Source organism: Sinocyclocheilus grahami, unplaced genomic scaffold (genome assembly GCF_001515645.1).
Source record: "Sinocyclocheilus grahami isolate Dianchi unplaced genomic scaffold, SAMN03320097.WGS_v1.1 scaffold1023.1, whole genome shotgun sequence".
Lineage (NCBI taxonomy): Eukaryota > Metazoa > Chordata > Actinopteri > Cypriniformes > Cyprinidae > Sinocyclocheilus > Sinocyclocheilus grahami.
This window is the reverse complement of record NW_015506202.1, coordinates 94219-116854: the sequence shown is the minus strand read 5'-3', so window position 1 is coordinate 116854 and position 22636 is coordinate 94219. Positions and strand designations below refer to the sequence as shown.

The window sequence follows — 22636 nt, the reverse complement described above, 5'->3', positions numbered from 1 at the left end:
TTTATTTTCAATAAAAATGAAGGAAACAATCAAAAAGTTGAAAATAAAGTATCGGGTAGGGTTAGGGAGGGCTAGTGATGTTTTAATGGGTTTCCGTTGTGTTTTTGGTGGTTGCTTGGATGTTCTAGGAAGTTGTTTTGATGTTCTTTTGTGGTGTTCTAGGTGGTTGCTAGGGTGCTTTAGGAGGTTACCAAGCCATTGGTGTTTGCTAGGGTATTAAAGGGAGTTTCGGGATGATTTAGGTGGTTTCTAGGCTGTTTTAAAGGGTTTTCAGGGTGTTCTGTGACGTTGCTATGATGTTCTATGTGGTTTCTAGGGTGTTGCTAGGGTATTCAAGGGCAGTTTCCAAGGTAGGTGATCTGGGTGGTTGCTAGAGTGTTCTAAGGGGTCTCTAGGGGGTTTCTAGTGTGCTCTGGGTAGTTGCTAGTGTTCTAAGGGGTTTCTATGGTTCTATGGTCTTTTTAGAATATTCTGGGTCTTTTCCAGGATGTTCTAAGTGGTTTCTGTGGTTGCAAATTGTAAGTCTAATTGCTTATATAAGTAACAGCGTACCTATTTTCAATAAACCACATGAGGTTTAAGGTTCATGTCTGTTGGACACACCCAAAGTTTGAGCAATAGTAAAAGTGTTTGATCTATCAAGCGCTACTAATTAACCTCACCTTTATACTCACTTAACCAAGAAACTCAACACCCCTACAAATTAGCATTTGAATCCTGCGCTTTGTCGTCTGCCTTAATTGAGACAGACGGCTAAGTTTTCTCCAAGGCTGCTCTCCGCACTGACGGCAATAACAGAATTAATGGACACAGGCCAGTGTGTCTTGACCTTCTGTCCTGCATTACGAATACACACGTCAGGGTAATTGGATCCCTGAAGATATATGTGTGATTCTTAAGCGAAGTCTCCGTCGCTGATCTATATGTCCACGTCCCATTTCCTTTGTGTCCATGAGCTCAGTATTGAGTTAGAGCTGAAATGTCCTTTCAGGTCTAGCGCTGTCAGTAAATGCTGTCATTTGTCTTCCTAGATTAGAGGTTAAATATTTTGTGATTCCTTTCAAGCACCTGCAGGCATGCATGGAGATGGTCTTAGCTTCCATAGTGCTCCGAAACCCAATCCCAAAGTAAATCTCTGAGCAAAATTTGATTGCTCACAGATTGGTGCTTCTCAGGAAGGTTATTGGAGGTTTCAGCATCAACTTTGCATGAGATGTTTCTCCAAAAGTAATAGACACAAATGAGACATTGAAGGATCAACTTCATCCTCGATGTTTCTCCTCAGATTCCTGAAACGGGCACAAATAGAGAAGGGGATAGGGAAGATGTGGATGGCAGCTCAGGTTATTTGGCTTTGGGAGACTTCAAGTCACAGAGAAATTGTTAAGATCTCTTCTAAATGTTTAGAGGAGGCTCATAAGATTACTATTGTATTTTTCTCAAGTGAATAGTGTGACAAATAGAACATGTAAGCAAAATTCTCCTTCTGACCTCCATTTTAAGGCCAGATTTACTAAACAGGGCAAATTAGAGTTAGACCACAATTCCATAAAAGTGCAGATGGGAGGAGACAATTCTGCGGGTGATTTACCGACAAGTAAACTACCGCAAAATACCGCCTGCTTTAAGACATGCTTTTTTGGGGCATTAAATAATGCCGCAGAGACCAGTGAATTGACAAGCACAAATCTAAATCATGTTGCATGATTTAAATACCCTCCTCCCATAAATGTACAGATCGAAAGGGAAACTCCTACAAATGGATATTCAATATGGTGAGTCGCAAAAATAACTGTCCACACCTTTTCAGCGCTTATTTCCCACTGCGTGTCTTTAGTAAATTCTGACAGTAGTTTTTTTAACGCAAAATGAGGGTTTGAGCTGATGCAAGCTGATAGTAAATCTGGTCCTTAGTCTTATTGGTGAAGAAAAAGTCTTGAGTATCTATCTGTTTCATCTCTTTAGTTTAAGATACATACTTTAAGATGCTCTTAATTGAATTGCTGTCTGAGTGAAACAATTAAGATATAACAGAGATTTCATTGGTGGTTTGTCTTTACAAATAGGATCGTTCATGCTTTCAAAAACAAGAAAAAGTCTCCATTTGCTCTCCATTTAGTCACACGCTGTGGACACAAAAAAAAGTCTTCAGTATCTGTCCGTTTAATATCTTTACTTTCTAGGAGAATCAGTTGAGAGATTGGAGATCTTCATGATTTTTCTCTTTTTCAGGTTCAGTCTCACTTTAGACAGAAGCAAAAGTCTCAATTTGCTTTCAGTTTAATCTGCTCTCAGTTTCACTCATAAGCAAAAGACTTAATTTGGTCTTCATTTGAACTCATTGCTGTTTAGGAGAAACATCTGAGATGTTACATAAACCTCATTTGTGATTTCTTTTTCTTTCCCACAGGGAAACTTTGGGACTCAAGCAGGGGCGTAGCACATCATTTCAGAAGTTAGGGGGACAGAAATGTTTTATATATATATATATATATATATATTTCTGTAATCTATATAACCTACCAGTCAACAGTTTTTGAAGAGTAAGATTTTTAATGTTTTATAAAGAAGTCTCTTCTGCTCACCAAGCCTGCATTTATTTGATCCAAAATACAGCAAAAGCAGTAATGTTGTAAAATATTCTATTTTCTTATATTTTAAAATGATTGCTGTGATCAAAGCTGTATTTTCAGCATCATTACTCCAGTCTTCAGTGTCACATGATCCTTCAGAAATCATTCTAATATGCTGATTTGCTGCTCGAGAAACCTTTTTTAATTATTATTATTATTATTAATGTTTTTTGAGCAGCAAATCAGAATATTTTTTTATCACATAATAAGGCAGAATAGTTTCAATACTGTAATAAATGCTATGTCAGTTAGCACTGCATTGTTCATATACTTTATTTATTACCTGGAGAGGACTTGACAAACACAAATAAACCATATTGTCGCAATCGTATGTTTAATGTCTTCATGTTTCCAAACGTTTCTGTTTTTCTGAAAACAACTGTTTTCATACAGCGATAGCTGGACGTTTTTGTCCATATTAGGAATTTCCTCGTACGACTTTCTGCGTGAGAGCGCCCTCCGGCTTCGAGTATGAATGAAACATACACTGCACGGAATGTTTAGCGCTCCGTGATGTTCATGTCGCCTTATTCTGGGTCCGAATAAAACATCAGATCATGCACAGACTATCCAGTCTCTTTTAATTTAAATCTATATTTATTCACACTGGCTCTTGAAAACCTCTATGCGAACACACTTGCCCGAAAAAGTGCGGGGGACGAATTTACGTGATATTAAAAGTGGGGGGGACACGTCCCCCGCGTAATCTACGCCCCCGGACTCAAGACGTTACAAAATATCTCATTTTGCGTTGTTTCTTCTCTACAGTGTCAGTAACACTTCCAAACACATTAATACGTCTCTTTACTGTCTAGGAGAAACAATTGAGACATTGCAGAGATCGCATTGGATGATTGGTCACACTTTGTGACTATAGCACCAATCTACACCTGATTTCCACCTAAACTGCTGCAATACAAGTTTTTTAAAAAGTGCAAAAACGTCCTCAGGACAAAGTAAAATAATAACAAAGCACTTCCCGAAAAGAGGACGAGCGACGTAAACCAATTTAAGCCACCATTCCAAATTAAAAAGAATTGTTTAAGGGTATGAACTAAAAAGGGCAGCTACATTTACGTGAAGAAATGGAATTTGTAATAAATGAGCTTCGTGATCAGCAGGGAGATGGTGGAAAAAAGATGAAAATTGCCAATAGAAGGGCAGGGGTTTTTATGTAAATGAATTCAAGAACTGAAATTAACTCAACCCTCAGGGTGAGTGCATTATCACTTCCCTGCGTTGATGGAACTCCAGGGAATGGCAGGTTAACATCATAAAACTGCCGGCCAGGTTTGAGCCTCGTCAGGCTTTTTAATTTGAAGAATGTTTCTCCGAAGGGATGAATGGGCTGAGAGATTGAGTGTTGTGGTCAAATCCACCTGTAGTGACCTTCACCAACTGTTGTAGTGCTCATGTGTTTGTGTGTTCACTTTTTGGACACTTTTTCATTTGGACACTTTTTTACAGCAGTGGATACCTTGCTGGTTGCTAGGATGTTCTGTGTGGTTGCTATTATGTCTAAACAGTCATTGTTCTAAACAGTTTCAATGGTGTCCAGGGCCAGGGGTTGTTAGGATGTTGCTCAAGAGTTGCTATGATGTTTTATTGGATGTTTGTTTTTGTTAGTTTTTTTTTGGGGGGGGGGGTATTTCTAAGGTGTTGCTAGGGTATTCTAGGTGGTTGCTAGGATGTTCAAGTGGGTTTCTGGGTGGTTGCTAGGGTGTTGCTAAGGTGTTCTAGGTGGTTGCTATGGTATTCTATGGGATTTCTTTGATGTTCTAGTGAGTTTTTATGTTCTGGAGGTTGTTAGGATGCTGCTAGAATGTTTTAGTGGATTTCTGTGGTGTTTTGGGTTTTTCTAAGAAGTTGCCAAAGGTGTTCTGGGTGGTTTCCAGAGTGTTCAATGTAGTTTCTATGAGTCTCTATGATGTTGCTAGTATGTTCTAGGAGGTTGCCAAAGCATTCTGAGGGTTGCTAGGGTGTTTCTGTGATGTTTTGGGTGGTCACTATGGTGTTCAAGGGGTTTTCTATGATGTTCTGGGTGGTTGTTCTAGGAAGTTTCTGTGGTGTTTCTGGGGGTTGCTAGGATGTTGCTTGAGTGTTGCTGGGATGTTTTAGTAAGTGTTTATGTTTTCTGGGTGGTTTCTAGGGTGTTGCTAGGGTGGTTGCTACAATGTTTTTACAGTTCTAAAGCATATGAGCAACAGTAATAGTGATGTAATTAGCATGCACTACTAATTAACCTCAATTTTATACTTGCTTAACCACGCAATTCAATGCCCCAACAAATTGACACCACAACATCTGAACTTTGCATTTTGTCATTTGTCCTAATTCAAACTCTTTCTTTTTCCAGCAATGGCCACCTGGTTACCAGCGGTCCTACTGGTGCTACAAGTAACCACTGCATCTTCTGAAGAGCCCATACTGGATTTTTCCACAGATACGCCCATCAATAATGTGGCACAGGACCCACAGACTGGCCGTGTTTACCTGGGTGCTGTCAATACCATTTATCAGTTGAACTCTTCATTGTATCTTGAGGCCAGAGCTGAAACTGGGCCCAAGAAAGATGCGAGGGGTTGCACCCCTCCGGTGTCTACTTGTCAGGACCTGAAAGACACCAACAACACCAATAAACTCTTGCTGGTTCATTCAGATAACGGGTCGCTGATAGTCTGTGGGAGCTTATACCGAGGAATCTGCTCTCTGCTCAACCTCACCAACGTCAAAGAGCAGATATACTACAGCGACAGCAAAGGGGAGCGGACCTATGCCGCCAGCACAGAAGAGCACGTTTCCGTGGTAGGAGTCATGGCCACGCTTGAAATTGATGATAAACCATTCAGCGTCTTTTTAGTCGGGAAGGGCTACGGAAGCATGGACAGCTCCAAACTCATCAGCACCAGAATCGTGCAGAACTACCGCGACTGGGTCGTGTTCGAGAGCATCATCGAGGCGTCTACGGTCCAGGCTGTTCCCTTCGTGCCCAAGTATCTTCACGACTTCCGCTTCACCTTCAAAAATGACAACTTTGTCTACTTCCTCTTTTCACGCACTCTCGGCGGAACAGACAATAAGAACTTTACTTTCGTTTCGCGCCTCTGCGAGAACGACAATCACTATTATTCGTACACGGAGCTTCAGCTTAGTTGTGGTGTGAAGAATCGTTACAATAAAGTCCAGGCCGCATATTTGACAGACCCGGGGAAAGAGCTGGCTCAGGCCATGTCCGAATCCGGAGAGTATGGGAATGTCCGGGAATGGGATAAAGTCTTGTTTGTGGTGGCTAGCTCAGAGGAAGGAGCCACCGAATCAGCTCTGTGTATGTATCCCCTTAAAAACATCAACCAAAAACTTTTGGCCATCGTTACCGCATGCTACACGAACAACGGCAAGATTGACGACAGATTAGTTGTGGAGAGTCCCTACACGTCCAGTAAAGATGATCCATGTGTCAAACATGATGTAAGCAGCAGCTTTTCATAACATTGATCAAAGTGGAAAATGTATTTCTTGCCAGTTTAACAACTGACAGTGTTTAGCTTAGCTTTAATTTTTAATTTTTTTATTTTAGATTTTATATATTTAATTTTATTTTATTTCTACATTGATTCCCATTATTTACATGGAATTATTTAGTCATTTACGTGTGTTTATGTATGTGTGTGTGTGTGTATATATATATATATACATATGTATAATTATTATAGCATATACAGTATATTATATATTAATTATATGACATATATTTAAGATTATTTTAAAGCTGCAGTCCTTTTTTTGGTTACAAATTATTGAGCAAGTACATAACCAGCCAGTGTTCAAAACTATCGCCTTACATTAGCCTGATTCACAACGGTCAGTTTATAATAATGTTTTCTAATTTGAGCGGTAGGACCGTTTTGTGGGAAATTCGAGCATGCTGCCACGTCATTACGTCATGTCTGTAAACATAAAGAAGTTGTCCCGGCTACTAGGCTATCGCATGTGACTGAGGATCCTGCAGGTGGCCGATCGTTTATAGCCTTTTCTCACAGCAGCTGGAATAATTAAATGTATAATTTTGATGGCGGATTGTAATCCAGAAAGGATTATGTGTTTATGAAATGCATGTGAATGAAATTAAATTATATTCCCATTTTAAATGTGCTTCTGATTACAGATAGCCTGGGATTACACAAGATTTGTATTTTAAAGACAACCAGTTTGAAGGGAGCATAATTTGCTTTTTTGGTTAAAAGAATTTCTTAATATGAAATTTGAATGGCATGATAATTAGAGATTAGGCTGTACAGAAATGGAAATCTACACACTAATACACACTATAGGCAATGCTGATGTTGTTAACATGAATAATTTGTATAACAATAATAACAATTTGCACGGTTTGATGTGATATACGCTAACAGATCTTTAGATTAAATCACCATTGGTAGCGAGATTTATTGTAATGCTTTTTTCCTCAGTTGGTCAGAACAAACATGGCAGATTTGTAATTTACTTGTTCAGATTACAATATACGGTGAAAATTCTTACTTGGGTCATATATTCCAAGACGTAGGCTAGAATCTGTGAGTGCAAAGTACAATATCCACACCGGTGCGGTGACTGATTGCCACACACACATACTCCTCAAAGCATTAGATTCATTCGCCCTGGAGCTGTGCTGGCGCACAACCCACGCAAGGAAGATAATTCCTCAAACAGCTGCAATTGCAGGTTTTCAAACAGAGATGGCGACAAAGAGGCAAAACTTACGGACTGCAGCTTTAAATATATATAATATTTTTATATTAATTTAAGATCCAACTTTTTAGATGATTTGATCTGTTGATCAAACCCTTTGAAACGGAATTATAATTTAAAATGGTTTCTTTTTTTAAACTTTCATGTAAACACGCTCCACATTTTTGAGTTATTTCACTACTGCTTACATCCTGAAATTATCCTGGTTAAAAGTGTGTTTTGGGAAAACTGCAGCAAGAACTAATGATTTTTATGTGCTCAACATATAGCACCCGAAGGGTAGAGATTTACAAAATGTGCTCTTTTATAACCCATTTAACTTATGTGATGCAGTGAAAGAAGATACTAGGAATAATTTTGTAGAGCTGGAGCAAGTTATTATATTTTGATGAAAGATTAACAAGGCTAGGCCAGTAGCGTATAAATAGTACATTTTGATATCATGTTTATTTTAGTGTCTGTTTCCCTTAACTCTTTGTTGTATTGCAGAAAGGCATTGTGAACCATTACAAGTGCGGAGCCGATTTTCTCCCATCTCCATTGGCCAGTCGACAGGAGTTTGCCTTGAAGGCCAGCCCCGTCTTCATCAGGCAGAACCTGCTGACCGCGGTGGCCGTGGCTGTCGAGAATGATCACACCATTGCTTTTCTGGGACACAATGCCGGAGAGGTGATAAAGGTGAGATAAGCTGTGTTAAATAAAAAAAAACGACATTCACATGGTGCACAAACCCTCATCTTAAGGTGCTATAACCCATGGCTTTGAGGTGTTCGACCACTCTCTGGGAATATAAATAGGAATGTATTCAAAGTTATGGTTTATAGGGATCATTCACCCATTCAAAACCATGTGCTCACCCTGATGCCATTTCAAATCTCTCTGAGTTTTTCCTCTCTGGAACACAAAAGAATACTTTTTTTGTTTAGTTCTTTTTATGACAATAGCTGGGTTTCCATCCAAAGTTGCAAATTTAACTTATGCACACAGTTGGAATATCGCATAACACATTTGCGAAAAAGCATTTCCATGGACCATCAGTTCTCTGTGTCTATTGTTCTCTCTTTACCCAGGTACATTTGTCAAGCCATCCAGAGGCGTACAACCCTGGTCCGGGCTACAAAACCAGCGGCTACATAAATAAGAACCTTTTCTTTGACAAAACCCAGGCGCTCTTGTACATCACCACTGAGAAAAAGGTACGAGGCTGGAGTCATTTATCATAGACGGTGTACTCTTTGATTATCGCCGCCTCGACCTCAGGAAACGCATGATTGCGACTATTTCAGCGGCTTGTGTTGTTACGCCTCCTGTTGGTGCTGAAATATACGTTATTATTTTTTTAAGGCATCAATATAGTGTACGTCTTTCTGAGCTTTTGACCTTAGGTGGGGTAATTGCATTGTTTATTGAAATTCTTCTTGCTTTGCCGTTTGTTGTATTCTCTGTAATTTTGTGCATTTAATTCCGCTTGAACTGATTAACACACAGGCTTCGTTTACTTTTCAAAAAACGACTTTACTTTTTACGGTTTTGACTATTGTCTCCTTGGGACCTTTTAAAGTCTGTTGAATTGTGACTGGTTTTGCGTTGCATCCTTTAGATGCATCCTAGCTCTATTGAGTGCAGCTTTATTTGAATCATTTCATTGTTTTGTGGTCGTGTAGATCACAAAGGTGCCCGTACAGGCCTGCCATCTGAAGTCAGACTGCCAGTCGTGTGTCGCTCAGAGAGATCCGTACTGTGGCTGGTGTGTCCTGGAGGGAAGGTACCCACATTTTTCGGCATAAAATTGTGCTTATGTCTAAGTTTTATTAAGTTTAAATCCAGCCTCTGTTTCCACTGAACTTGGCAAATAAAATAGGGATAAAATAAAATAATAAAACAAAAATAAAATATGTATGCAAAATATTATATATTATATTTATTTTATATTTAAATAAACTTTTTATTTTCCTAAGTTTATTGTGTATACTTATATAGTATTTATATATTACATACTACACGTATATTCTTTAATTAGAATTACAATATATAACAAATAGGATATATATAGTGTTATATTTATATATTATTTGTATATATCTGTATTCCTTTATATTATTTTAAATGTAAACTCGTTGCATTTTTGACAGTTTTGAAATTATTTATATTTTATATTTTTACATACACTTTCTACTTATTTTATATTACTGTGTGTATGTGTAGATATATTATTTTGAACTTGAATAATTGAATTCATAATTTGTATCGTATTCCTTTGTATTCTTTTAAATGTAAACTGATTTTATTTTTTTACTGTTATATATATTTTATATATGAAGAGTTTGGTTCCAAAATGCTATAAATCCATTTTGATTAATTTGAGTAAAAATGTGTTTTCTTTACCAAGAAAGTGGCAAGATGAAAACCTCTATTTTCGGTTTCAAACTTTCACATAGCATCTTTAGGTTATAATAACATTAACAATTCAAATCCAGATTTTGATTTTCAAAGATTTATTATAAATTTTAAGTATTTTTTTCCCAAAATGCAATACATCCATTGAATCAAAATAATAAAAGTTATTTTTCATATTGAAACACAATATACACAACATAGTAAGTTGATCCACATATGACAGCCTCTGAACTTGGACAATACTAATCTTATATACAGGCACTGGACTAAAAATACATTCAAGAACTTGGCAAATAAAATAGGGATAAAATAAAATAATAAAACAAAAATAAAATATGTATGCAAAATATTATATATTATATTTATTTTATATTTAAATAAACTTTTTATTTTCCTAAGTTTATTGTGTATACTTATATAGTATTTATATATTACATACTACACGTATATTCTTTAATTAGAATTACAATATATAACAAATAGGATATATATAGTGTTATATTTATATATTATTTGTATATATCTGTATTCCTTTATATTATTTAAAATGTAAACTCATTGCATTTTTGACAGTTTTGAAATTATTTATATTTTATATTTTTACATGCACTTTCTATTTATTTTATATTACTGTGTGTATGTGTAGATATATTATTTTGAACTTGAATAATTGAATTCATAATTTGTATCGTATTCCTTTGTATTCTTTTAAATGTAAACTGATTTAATTTTTTTACTGTTATATATATTTTATATATGAAGAGTTTGGTTCCAAAATGCTATAAATCCATTTTGATTAATTTGAGTAAAAATGTGTTTTCTTTACCAAGAAAGTGGCAAGATGAAAACCTCTATTTTCGGTTTCAAACTTTCACATAGCATCTTTAGGTTATAATAACATTAACAATTCAAATCCAGATTTTGATTTTCAAAGATTTATTATAAATTTTAAGTATTTTTTTCCCAAAATGCAATACATCCATTGAATCAAAATAATAAAAGTTATTTTTCATATTGAAACACAATATACACAACATAGTAAGTTGATCCACATATGACAGCCTCTGAACTTGGACAATACTAATCTTATATACAGGCACTGGACTAAAAATACATTCAATCAGTCATCGCTCCCAAAAAGAATTCAACAGGTCATCTTGTTAATGCTTTAAATTAATTACAACAATAAAAGGAAATTTCATCATGAACATACATGAACAACAATATCACATTAAACCACAGAAATTCCCAAATGACATTTCCCTTACATTCAACTTCCAAAAGCGCATTCATTTTTGCCATGTTACATTCATTTAGTTTACTAGTGCTATATGCTGTACTAACAAAAACATAAATGGCATTAATAAAAACACTTACACTGACAAGCTACACAATATCGCATTCATAATCGAATGCGACTCATCTGTGATTATGAATGCGATATAGCAGTGATCTACGGCTCTGTGTATTAAATGCCGCTCCATCTGAAAGCACGTGATGGAAATTTACTATTAATCACAGAACCGGCTTTACTGACGAAATGCGCATGACAATCACATACGATTTATCGTGCAGCCCTAAGTTTGTTTGTTGATCACAAAGTACAAAATAGATGAGGAAAACTAGGATGCCGGATGTATTCAAAGAGCTGCCATTACTGTCTAGAGTGCGTGGAATGGTGCGCTGTGATTGGTTGAGCGGCTATATCGCATTTTGCAGAGAAGGGAGACTGGCGTTTGTCGCGGTTTGGAAACAAAGGGAGAAAACATGACAGAATAACTCGGCGGATATCGCATTCTGCGTAAAATTTAAAATGGACTTTTCAATACCGACCAGATACAATACTGATTTAGACGGAAACTCATTTTTTTTTTAAAAGGCGTTTATCGCGATTTGGAACCAAACTCTTCATATTTACATGCAGTTTCTAGTTATGTTACTGTACGTATAAGTAGAAATATTATTTTTATCGAGCCAATTGAATTATGTATTATTTACAGAATACAAAATTGCAGTGTAAAGACTCAATTATTGTGTTTTCCCTGAACACAAGTGTTGTATTATAATGTTGTTGTATTTAATTGCATGAGGAGTGTTATGTTATAATGCGTTATTGATTGCGTAGATGCACCAGGAGATCGGAGTGCAGTCGCGCGGAGGAAAAGAACGGTTGGCTGTGGAGTCCGACCCAACAGTGTGTGAAAATCATCTCTTTCCACCCGCCAAATCTCAGCTGCTTGAAGTCCCAGCAGGTACCAGGCTGAGTGTCGCGGACACAATTACCAGAGTCTTATTTTTAAACCAGACTGCTCAGTGCTGATTATGAGAAAAGCTGAGCATGACTCCCACACAATGAGGCCATATTGGTGAACAGACGGGGAAAACACAATGGGCGCTGATGGTGTGTTTAGAATGCTGTTGTGAAGGTGCTGCCATTGTGTTTTGCGCACTTTTCAATGCAGTACGTTCTCTGATTACGGGATGTGTGTATTAAGAGGGCGCTTCAAGCTGTTTTATTGAGAGAAAAGTTGTTATTTGTTCAAGAACATTCTTATGAAATCTTAACAGTTATTCAGACAGTTTGGAAGTGTTATTTTGGAATGCATGGAATAAACGCAAAGCAGTCGCCTCACTGTAATCTGTATATACAGTATGTAATAGTATCAAAGATTTCGGATTGTTTTGCTCCTTTCTCTCACATCAGAGTTGAGAGTTTGTTAAATGTCCCTCAGGTTGAGATAAACGTCCGAGCGCTGCCGATCCTCAGAGATTCAGGCCGTATCCACTGCGCCTTCGGCTCTTATCAGAGCAACGGCAGGATGGTGGACGGCCGAATCAGTTGCCGCTTACCTGAACAGCATCTTATACCAGCGACACCTGCGCACCAAGGTACGTCACGACACAGGACCCTGAATGAACTGTTCAGTACCCTAGCCCTAATGAAGGGCTATCTGTTCCTGAAAGCTTCTCATTTTGTATTATTTTGTATTACATTTCAATTGCACGTACTTGCAATTTTCATTCAATTATTTAATGAATACTTACTACATTAAATTGATTATTAAATTAAATGATTAATAAATAATTATTCAATATTTTATTATTATTATTTTATTTATTTGGCTACAGTTGTTATGTTCCAGAATGATGTGGCTTTTAAAGCAATAGTTTAAATTTAAGATGTTATATTATTTTTGTGTATTTATAATACATGTTATTACCATTAATACCATTAATAAAAGCAATAAGGTGTTGTTCATAATAAATCATTTTTAATATCTTTTTATCTTATCTTATTATTCTTATGTTTAATTTTTTTATTCATTTATCTTTTAAACAATTATTTAAAATTATTATTATTATTACTAGAATTATTAGAATGTTGCAGTCCAGTTCTTTTAATGGTCCAGAATTATGTGGGGTTTAAAGCAATAGTTAACTTAAATAATATTATAATAATAACGTTTTTTAAATTAAAATATTTTAATAATTTTTTATTCATAATAAACCATTTTATTTTTATTTTATTTTATTATAATTGTCATGTTAAAAATATGTATGTATTTTAATATTTAATTGTTTTTCTATTAATTATTTGATTTATTTTATTATTTTCATGCCATTTCAAACCTATATTTTGTTATTATCATGAAATTTCACGCTGGGTTTCAGCATTTCATAGTGACCATATCTGTCAAGCTACTAAAAGGGCAAAAGAAAATCACCATAAAAGAAGTCAGTCTGGCTAATCTTCTCCTCCGTTTAGCTGTCTAACTTGTGAAGGAATCACTCTTTTAAGTTGATTCTTTCCCCTGAATCAGTTGATTTGGTTAAAAAATCTGACCGATCCAGTTCAACTCATTATGACATTTCAGTCTGTTCCTTATGCAGTCCTTTCTATACTTGAAATATAGTTTATATAGTCATAAGAACTACTTCAAGTCCACTTACAATGTTCATCAGGGTTTCTTAAGACTGTTTTGCTACTGTGTCTTTAAGAGTTTGAGGCTGATGGCCTTTGCTGTGATCGGCTAACCTTCTCCTGTGCATGTTTTGCAGATTTCGTGGCGGTTCCGGTCCACATCTTTGTGAACGGTAGCGTGGAGGTGGCTTCCAGCGAGTACAAGTTCTACAACTGCGCAGCGACAGTCCGGAAAGCAGAAAATACGCCGTACGTTTGCTGTCTGGACTCCTATTGTCAGCGAGTGTGTGTCTCCGCTTTATGCTGACACCACTGTGTGTATAATGAATACGAGCATCTGTAACGATGAGGTTTACTCATAAATTGTAATGCATCACTGAAGCTGGAATTGAATTTGCTTCTGTAGAGACTTGCTTACGTTTTTTTTTTTTTTTGTCCTCCAAGAGCAGGAAATTGCTTTCGTTTCGCATTCATTCATCACACATGAAAGTCGATCTCTCATCTCTTTTTTCCCCCTTCTCCTTGTGTTTTTTAAGAGCTCTGGGACATTGCTGATGAATGAGTATTATTTGAAGTGCACCGGGACTATATGCTTTTACTCCAAACATTTACACACTGATGAAAAATGTAACTAGAACTCTGATTCGAAACCTCTGCTTTAATCGCTCCGCGTGTTTCTCCGCAGATGCACTTCCTGTGTAAGCAGCGCTTGGGGATGTCAGTGGAACATTGCGGCGCACACCTGCACGGATCTGAGCGACGCAGAAACCGGCGCCAATATAATCAAACACAGACAGGTACTGAACAGAGAATCCAATGAGCTCACACGCACCATTTTCTTCCTTTTTATCAGTATTACAGTCTATTACACGCCTCACTTAGTACACATACACTACCGGTCAGAAAGGGTTTTTTTGTAAAGAAATTAATACTTTTATTCTGTAAGAATGCATTAAATTGATCAAAAGTAAAACATTTATAATGTTACAAAAGATTTCTATTTCAAATACATCTTTTGAATCTTCTATTCATCAAAGAATCCTGAAATAAAAGAGAAAACTCCGCTTTGTCATCACAGGAATACACTACATTTTAAAATATATTCAAATAGAAATAAAGTTATTTCAATTGTGATAATAGTTTTTGACCAAATAAATGCAGCCTTGGTGAGCATAAGAGACTTCTTCCAAAAACGTACAAAGATAATACCAACCCCAAATGTTTTACTGATTGTGTACGACACCAAAACTTCATAAAAGGTATTAAATTCCAAAAATCAACCTGAAATGGTGTTCACAACCATTTTACTTCAATCTTTTTTGAAAGGAAACAGAAAGAAATGCACCTGCTAGCCATCCTTGAGTTGTTTAAACTGCAAGTGTTGTCATAATTATGTCATCTGTAATGGATAATTGTTTATTAATGCATTTGATAATGTTTTAAGGAATGGTTCACCCAAAAATAAAAATGTGCTGAAATTGTACTGACCCTTAGGCCGTCTAATATGTAGATGGGCTTGTCTTTTTCATCAGATTTGGAGAAATGTAGCATTCCATCACTTGCTCACCAATGGATCCTCTGCAGTGAATGGGTGCCGTCAGAATGAGGACGCATTATTATTTTATTATAAACATGCAGTTTTTCACTTCACAAGACATTAACTGATGGACTGAAGTGGTGTGGATCACTTGTGGATTATTGGGATGTTTTTATCAGCTGTTTGAACGCTCATTCTGACGGCACCCATTCACTGCAGAGGATCCATTGGTGAGCAAGTGATGGAATGCTACATTTCTCCAAATCTGTTCTGATGAAGAAACAAACTCATCTATATCTTAGATGCAATTTTTTCATTTTTGGGTGAACTATTCCTTTAAGACCAGGAATGTGCATTAGGCAAATAAAAACATCTTCTAAGTATTGCAGTATTGCAGATGAGGAAACGTGCTAAAAATGACATGTTTGAAAAAGCACACATCGAGTAAACGTCTCGGTGATGTATGTCTGATATCAGCGCCATTGATTTGGGCCACTTTGATTAGTTTCATGTGATTCTCGTCTTCAAACACCAGATCCAACTGGTCTGGATGTTTTATTTATTTATTTTCTTAAAACCATTTCATGAAGCATACAGCTGAATCATTATCGATATCCAGTGCCAGCAATTTCAGAAATGGCCTTCACACTCTTTGATATTTGCTGCTTCCTGGAACAGCCACACATGGCTGATGAAATGGACACAAACTAAATGACTTTACTCGGAAAGTTTTAATGCAAAACACATTAGCTGAATCGGCAAAATAAAAACAAAATGGAGGGAAAAAATGGATTATATGCAATTATGCAATTAGACACAGTCACCAATGTCAGTGAGGATTTAATAGCTTTCAGCTGTAAATAAACTGTTTTATTCATGCACGCCATCATAGTTAATGAGTTTTTCAGTTTCAATGGATGTTCATTCATTTTTGTCAGGTGTAAATTAACAATCGTTCAGAAAATTGTTGTAGATTAGTGTGGACTTCAGCAGATTCAGCTTTCCTGAGTTCTCCGTCTCCTCTGTGTTCTAGAACAAGAGCTGTCCACGGTTCGAGAATCCAGATCCCGTCCTTATCCCGGTCGGATACAAAACCCGGATCAGTTTTGAGGGCATCAATCTGGACCCGTACAAGGTGAGTTCTGTTTACATCACATGTCATTCTTCAAGGTCACAAGATCATTCAAAGTCATTAAATCAATGTTTTTGTCTTGTTTTCTGACACAGTTGTGTAATATATTAAGTAGAGCTGTTTGTTGTTTTTTCACATTTTAACACATTTTAAGTTGGAATAAACTGCATATGTTTATTAAGTAACCTAATTGATCACTAATAATATATTTAATATATATTAAAATATTGTATAATATAATATATAATATAATGTAATATAATATAATATTATGTATATTTTAATATATAATATATTGAAATTACTGTAACTATTAATTACATTACAGTTACAGAATATAAATAAAATAAAAATGTTAATACTAAAAGCATATATTAATATTTATATTAATAACTATAAGCCTTTTTAAAATAATGCAAAGACATTTTGTTTATATAATCAATCATTTTTAAAATGTAAAATTCACACCCCTAATATTAAGATTGTTTTCATATCCATTGGCAAATTATTTTATTTTATTTTATTTGTTGCTATTATTATTATTATTATTTATTTGAATTTTGCTATTTGAATTTAATTCTTAAAACAATACAAATATTGCCAATAAAAAACTAAAGTTCAGCATAAATGAAATATTTTATATATTTGAAAAATTATATATATGTATGTGTGTGTGTATAAATAAATAAAAACATATATTGTCATTATTTTACAAAATTTAGATTCAAGTCAATTTTGTAATTAATTTTGTAATCAATCTTGTTTTAAAGGGGTGGTTCACTGGGTTTTTTCTAGGCTTGATTGTGTTTATGGGGTGCATTCTAACATGTGTTAATGCTTCGTTTTTAAAAATTTAAAATAAAAATAAAAATGTTTTTTCACATAATTTACTTTTATTCTAAACCGCTCTGTCCCTTCTCCTATAAACGCGCTGATCATTTCCTGGTTTTATGCAGCCTCTCCCTCAGAAATAGGTGATGGGCTCTGATTGGTTAGCTAGTCCAATGTGTTGTGATTGGCTAAACTGCCTCTAGTGCTCGTTTAATCGTCCCGTCCCTCACCTCAGCAGCATGTGCTCCGGTTGTATTGTAAACAATGACGTCATTAATATTGCTTATCAATTTGAGCCCGATTGAGACGCAGAGGATATTATTGAAGAGGATCGTGCAGAACCTGTGCAAGCATGGCTCTTAATGGTGTGTTTTTTGTTTGTTGTTGTCTCATACTTTTAGATACGCTGTGAAAATAACTGTATAATTGGAACAGTTCATTGTTGGAGCTGAGCTGAATGAGAGCGAGCGAGCGAGCGAGCGAGAGAGAGAGAGAGAGAGAGAGAGATGTGCAGAGCAGGGCAACACGAGGAACAGAATTGAGAACCGCTGCTTTAGAACATTGATTTTGAAACTTGTGAATCCATTATTAGAAGACAGATGATTGTTAGAAGACAGAATCATGATATATGAATAGATTTTTATGTGCACCTCTAGTTTTCTCTTCCTCTTCTCTAAAGCAGCGCAGCATGGCCCCGCCCCCTTTGCTGCCTTTTCCTGAGGGCGGGGTTTATCTGGGTTTGTGATGTCACGAACCCGGGAAGTAACTTGTTGTAGTCCCTACCAACCGTTTTTGTTGACATTAAACTGCCAGAATTTTAAAAGACGATATCTCCGTTTGCATTGAACTTTCAGTGTCGTAACTTTGCAGGTATTGTTTATGCTCAAACAGCAACATTGCACACTAACTAACGATAAAAAGTGAAATCGCAGTCAACCACCTCTTTAAAGGATGCTTAGATGTTTTCTGGACAGCAAGAGAGAAAAAAAGTGTCCGTGCACTTATAATGCATTCGTGATCTGTTATAAATCGTAATTCAGTTTCCTCTAAACAGATCTGTCTGAATTTGGCTTGTACTTTTTTCCAAATGTGTTCCTCCATAATTTCCTGTCCTCCTACCTGTGCATAAATGCAACAAAAGGGTTTTTGTTGATTTTTTACGAATTGTAACACTCCAGGGCCGTGATTTCACCATCGGAACAGAGCTGATGAAGTTTGAGGAAGATGTCAAGACGGAGCCGGGACCCTTCTACTCTTTCAGCGGTTATGTGGTTAGTTACACACACACACACACACACACACACACACTCACACACACACTGATCTTTGACTTTCTCTCTCTATCCACATGTTGCCCAAGGCAGACTGTTTTTCGTCTACTGTAAATCTTTTTATATAAAAAGCTCTTGCTAAATGATGCACAACCAATTACCAACGTAAAGAGACACCTACCTCCACTTCAGTGGCTCTTCTGGGAGTTTGAGATTATAGCGCCCCCTGTTGGAAAGTCTCCAGCCTGTACTTCATCTCTAGTGTTTAATGTGGAGGAGAGATCTGTAGGTAATGAGCGGAGAGAGCAGCGTATACTGTTCGGCTGCTTTTTGACTTCCTGCCAAACTGCCTGTGACTGAGAGGAATATTTTTACCTGAGATGAGCTTGTGTCCAAATGAGACGCTTCTGAAAGCGCGTCTGACTCACCCTCTGATCTGTCTCTTCCAGTTTTACTTTGATAGAGCTCACGAGACCAGCGTTCTGTTCCACGTAAGAGACAAATACACGGGAAAGAAGATCGACAGCAGTCTTAGCGGTAATCACTCTCGCTCGCTTTTCATCATTTACTCAGCCTCAAATCGTATGACTCTTTCTTCTGTGGAACATGAAAGGAGATATTTTGAAGAATGTGCCGGTTGCTCTTGTAGTGGAGTTAAGCTGAATGAGGGCAGAAAAGAAAAGTACCATAAACGTTTCATGAAATTGGTGCTTATGATTGATACACTATATCCCAAGTCTTCTGAAGTCATTCAGTAGTTTTGTGTGATGAACTGATCGAAATGTAAGATGTTTTTACTTTGAATCTTTCCCTTTCATGAGTTGTTAGCCATTAAGGAAATAATTTGACTCTCATGACCACTCAATGATCTGTCTGTTAACTTGAGAATCCAATCAGTTCAATTTGGATATGCACAGCCGTTTCTAGCCATTTTGACGCCCTAGGAGAAATCACTCCCCCCTCCTCCCATAATTTTATATATTATATATATATATAATATATAACATTTCGGACACCAGTTTCTTGTCACATTCAAATTGGTTGTCATAGTAACAACACTAATTTGTGGCGATTCAGTGCATTGTGAGTTCCACAAATCTGAATGCATTATTTGTAAATTGACTGTTAAGATAAAAATGTTGCACAATTTATTATCTGTAGCCACTAGATGCCTGTATAGCCCTATGTAACAATCCCTAATTGCTAAGAAATTGTCATCACACAAATAAATTTTATTACATTTGGATTTGGATACATGTTTATATATTATCAATGGCTACTTTTTGTCTTTATCTTTTTTTTTTTTCAATTGTTTTGTTGTTGTTGTTGTTGAAAACATTGATTTAAAGTGTCAGTTATTGCGTTATTATTTCAGTCAAACCTATAAAACCCTTACTACCCCAAACTAAATATAAAAGCCTTATCAGTGACATAAAAGTAATCAGAATGCAGCTGCTTATTCCTTTGTTACTCATTGTTGCGTGAATTTCCCCTTTAAATAATACATTATGAACATAATATACAAATACAAATAAAGAACATAATGCAATGCTCTGTCCTCTATGTGTATGACGCTCCTCGCTTTAAGCGCTGTTAGAAGTGAATGAATTGATTCAGCATTTCGACACTTCCGTAAGGATGCGTTAAATTCGACAAAGCGGTTTAATAAAGGATGTATTGATCTTGTGAATTAGCAAATTTGCTGTATATGAGAACTGATAGAAGTGCTCTCTCTCGCGCACGCTCCACTTCTTCAGTTCTCATATACAGTGCGCGATCAGTTCTCGGTGCTCAAATACACACACAGCAGTCCAAATATCTATCGTGTAGAGTATATCACGTAAATACAGTCGGTTATGGATTAAGTGAACGTAAACAGGTGGGTGAAAACTGAACGTGTGTCAGTATTACATGCATGCCTTCCGTCTTAAAGGGACAGCATTCCTAATTAAGTACCTATCCGTGTCATTAATGTTAACCAACAAAAGATGTTAAATAAATATGTTAAGTAAACCTACTGTATCTGAAAAATGAGTTTAATTTGTATCTCTTTCGTATTTGTCTTATTGTCTTCTTCTGCTTCTTTTTCAAAAATTATAAATTATATATATTATATATGAACGACTATAATTTTTATAAGTTGCTTCCTTTTCACTACTGTTAAAGGGATAGTTCACCCAAAAATTTTAATTGTCATAATTTATTCAAGTTTTTCCAAAATCAATCCTTGATTCAGATTTCTCATACGCTTAATTGATTTGGTCTAAAGAGAGAAGAATTAATGACTATTCTGTGATAAACGAGTAAAAGTACTTTAAAATCAGTCCTAAATATAACTGGAAGCCAGTGTAAGGACCTGAGGACTGGTTTAATATGCTTTATTAATGACTATTCTACATTATATGTAGTCTTTCGTTTGAAGACTACATATAAAATAGCTACCTAAATGAATGTTGGTAACTGCAGTTTGACTAAAAGTAATGACTAAAAGTTGACAAAAATGCAATGACTTTTCGTCAACTAAAACTATGAAAGACTCAAATGACTAAAATGTGACACAGTCTTTATCTTGAGACGAAAATGCTTAATAGTCTAAGACTAAATCAAAAATGCCTGTCAAAATTAACACTAAATGCAAATTTTGCATGCAACAATCAGACAGCACTCTGATCCATTTGACTCAAATAATTTAAAAAAAGCTTAAAAACGTACGCAACTCAAATTCAGTTGTTTCTCACTCAAAAGAATGACATTAGAAGATGTGACTGTAGTGCATGAGTTGAATTATTTATTTATATTATTTGTACATGAGTAAACAATGACAGAAAATTTAGACTGGTTTTGTCAATTAGATCTATTGATTCATTCAAAAGATTTGACTCAAAAATTATTCATTTACTAATTGTGCTTCACTACTTCTCATATTACAAGTTAAATTCAGTTTTTCACCCAAAGCCAAGATTTTATTTTATTTATGTTAAATAAAATGCTCTGTTTTCATTTATATTATTTATGTAAAAACATTTAATGCCTTCTTTATTTTATTTATATTATTTTTCATTACTTTATTTACTTATTGTATTATTCATGCAAAACAGTTCCTACCGGTTTAGATATAACCCAGAAATGTTTGTTTTGGGGGTAAATTATACCTTTTAAACTTTTTTTTTTTTTTAAGTCCTAAGTAAGTTCATCTGGTGGTCTGACTCTGGGTTTGTGTTTCAGTCACTCTGTATAACTGCTCTCTGGGACGTGAAGACTGCAGCCTGTGTAAGAACGCCGACCCCAAATACCAGTGTGTGTGGTGCACGCAGACCAGCTCGTGTGTGTATGAGCAGCTCTGTGCCTCGAGAGAGCCCGAGGAGTGTCCTGACCCCCAGATCACCGACGTGAGTAAAAATCAATAGACACCTCAGGTCATGTTCTATTCACATGGCTGAATTACTGCTGGGAATACATTCGCTCATTTAGAAAAAAATGATCTTTTACTGTTGTTTTAGTGAGATTGGTCATCTCTGATGATTGGGGTGGTTTTATAATGTGTTTCAGATCACGCCAAGATTCGGGCCGCTGAAAGGAGGAATAGCTGTGACTATTAAGGGCTCGAACCTGGGCATTCAGAAGGACGACATTAAGAACATCACAGTGGCTGGAGTGCCGTGTAAACACCTGCGGGAACGGTACTCCGTCTCCACCAGGTAACATCCACAAAAGAGTCGCTCTCTGTGAATAGAGCGCAAAAAAGGTCTGTGACTAAATAAATGGATATCAAGTGCTCAACAAGTGCTCAGTAAATTTGAGATGCTTAAACTTCAGATATTGTTTGTCAGTCTCACGAGACAAATAAATAGCCAATTGTATTTGCTCTATTTACAGAAAATACAGTTTAAAGGGGTCATATGATGTTGCTAAAAAGTGTAATGAAATGTGTTAAAAAAGTTTAAAAAACACATTATTTTCCACATACTGTACATTATTGTTTCTCCTCAACATTAAAACCCATTACAAACGAGGCATTTGTTGCATCCAGTGGGGACATAATTACTGATTATAATGACTTATACTGTCTTTTTACGCACGCGTTGCATTGCATCGCGCCACGTAAACATAAAACCGGAGAAATGACAAACAACAAGTGCTACTCTACTGCCCAAAACTCGCGTT

At 36.1% G+C, this 22636-nt stretch overlaps 1 protein-coding gene across 1 annotated transcript in view; it reads left to right on the top strand.

Annotated features, from left to right (window-relative positions):
* Positions 1–22636, top strand: part of plxnb2b (plexin b2b) — a 221883-nt gene that overhangs the window by 168004 nt on the left and 31243 nt on the right. Inside the window, exons 5-17 of the mRNA XM_016251008.1 lie at positions 4990–6101; positions 7872–8060; positions 8453–8578; positions 9047–9147; positions 11905–12031; positions 12512–12668; positions 13839–13950; positions 14387–14498; positions 16272–16373; positions 18380–18472; positions 18922–19009; positions 21698–21861; positions 22022–22170. Coding sequence (XP_016106494.1) covers positions 4992–6101; positions 7872–8060; positions 8453–8578; positions 9047–9147; positions 11905–12031; positions 12512–12668; positions 13839–13950; positions 14387–14498; positions 16272–16373; positions 18380–18472; positions 18922–19009; positions 21698–21861; positions 22022–22170 — 2630 coding nt within the window. The 5' untranslated portion in view covers positions 4990–4991. The remainder of the gene's footprint in view (positions 1–4989; positions 6102–7871; positions 8061–8452; positions 8579–9046; positions 9148–11904; positions 12032–12511; positions 12669–13838; positions 13951–14386; positions 14499–16271; positions 16374–18379; positions 18473–18921; positions 19010–21697; positions 21862–22021; positions 22171–22636) is intronic.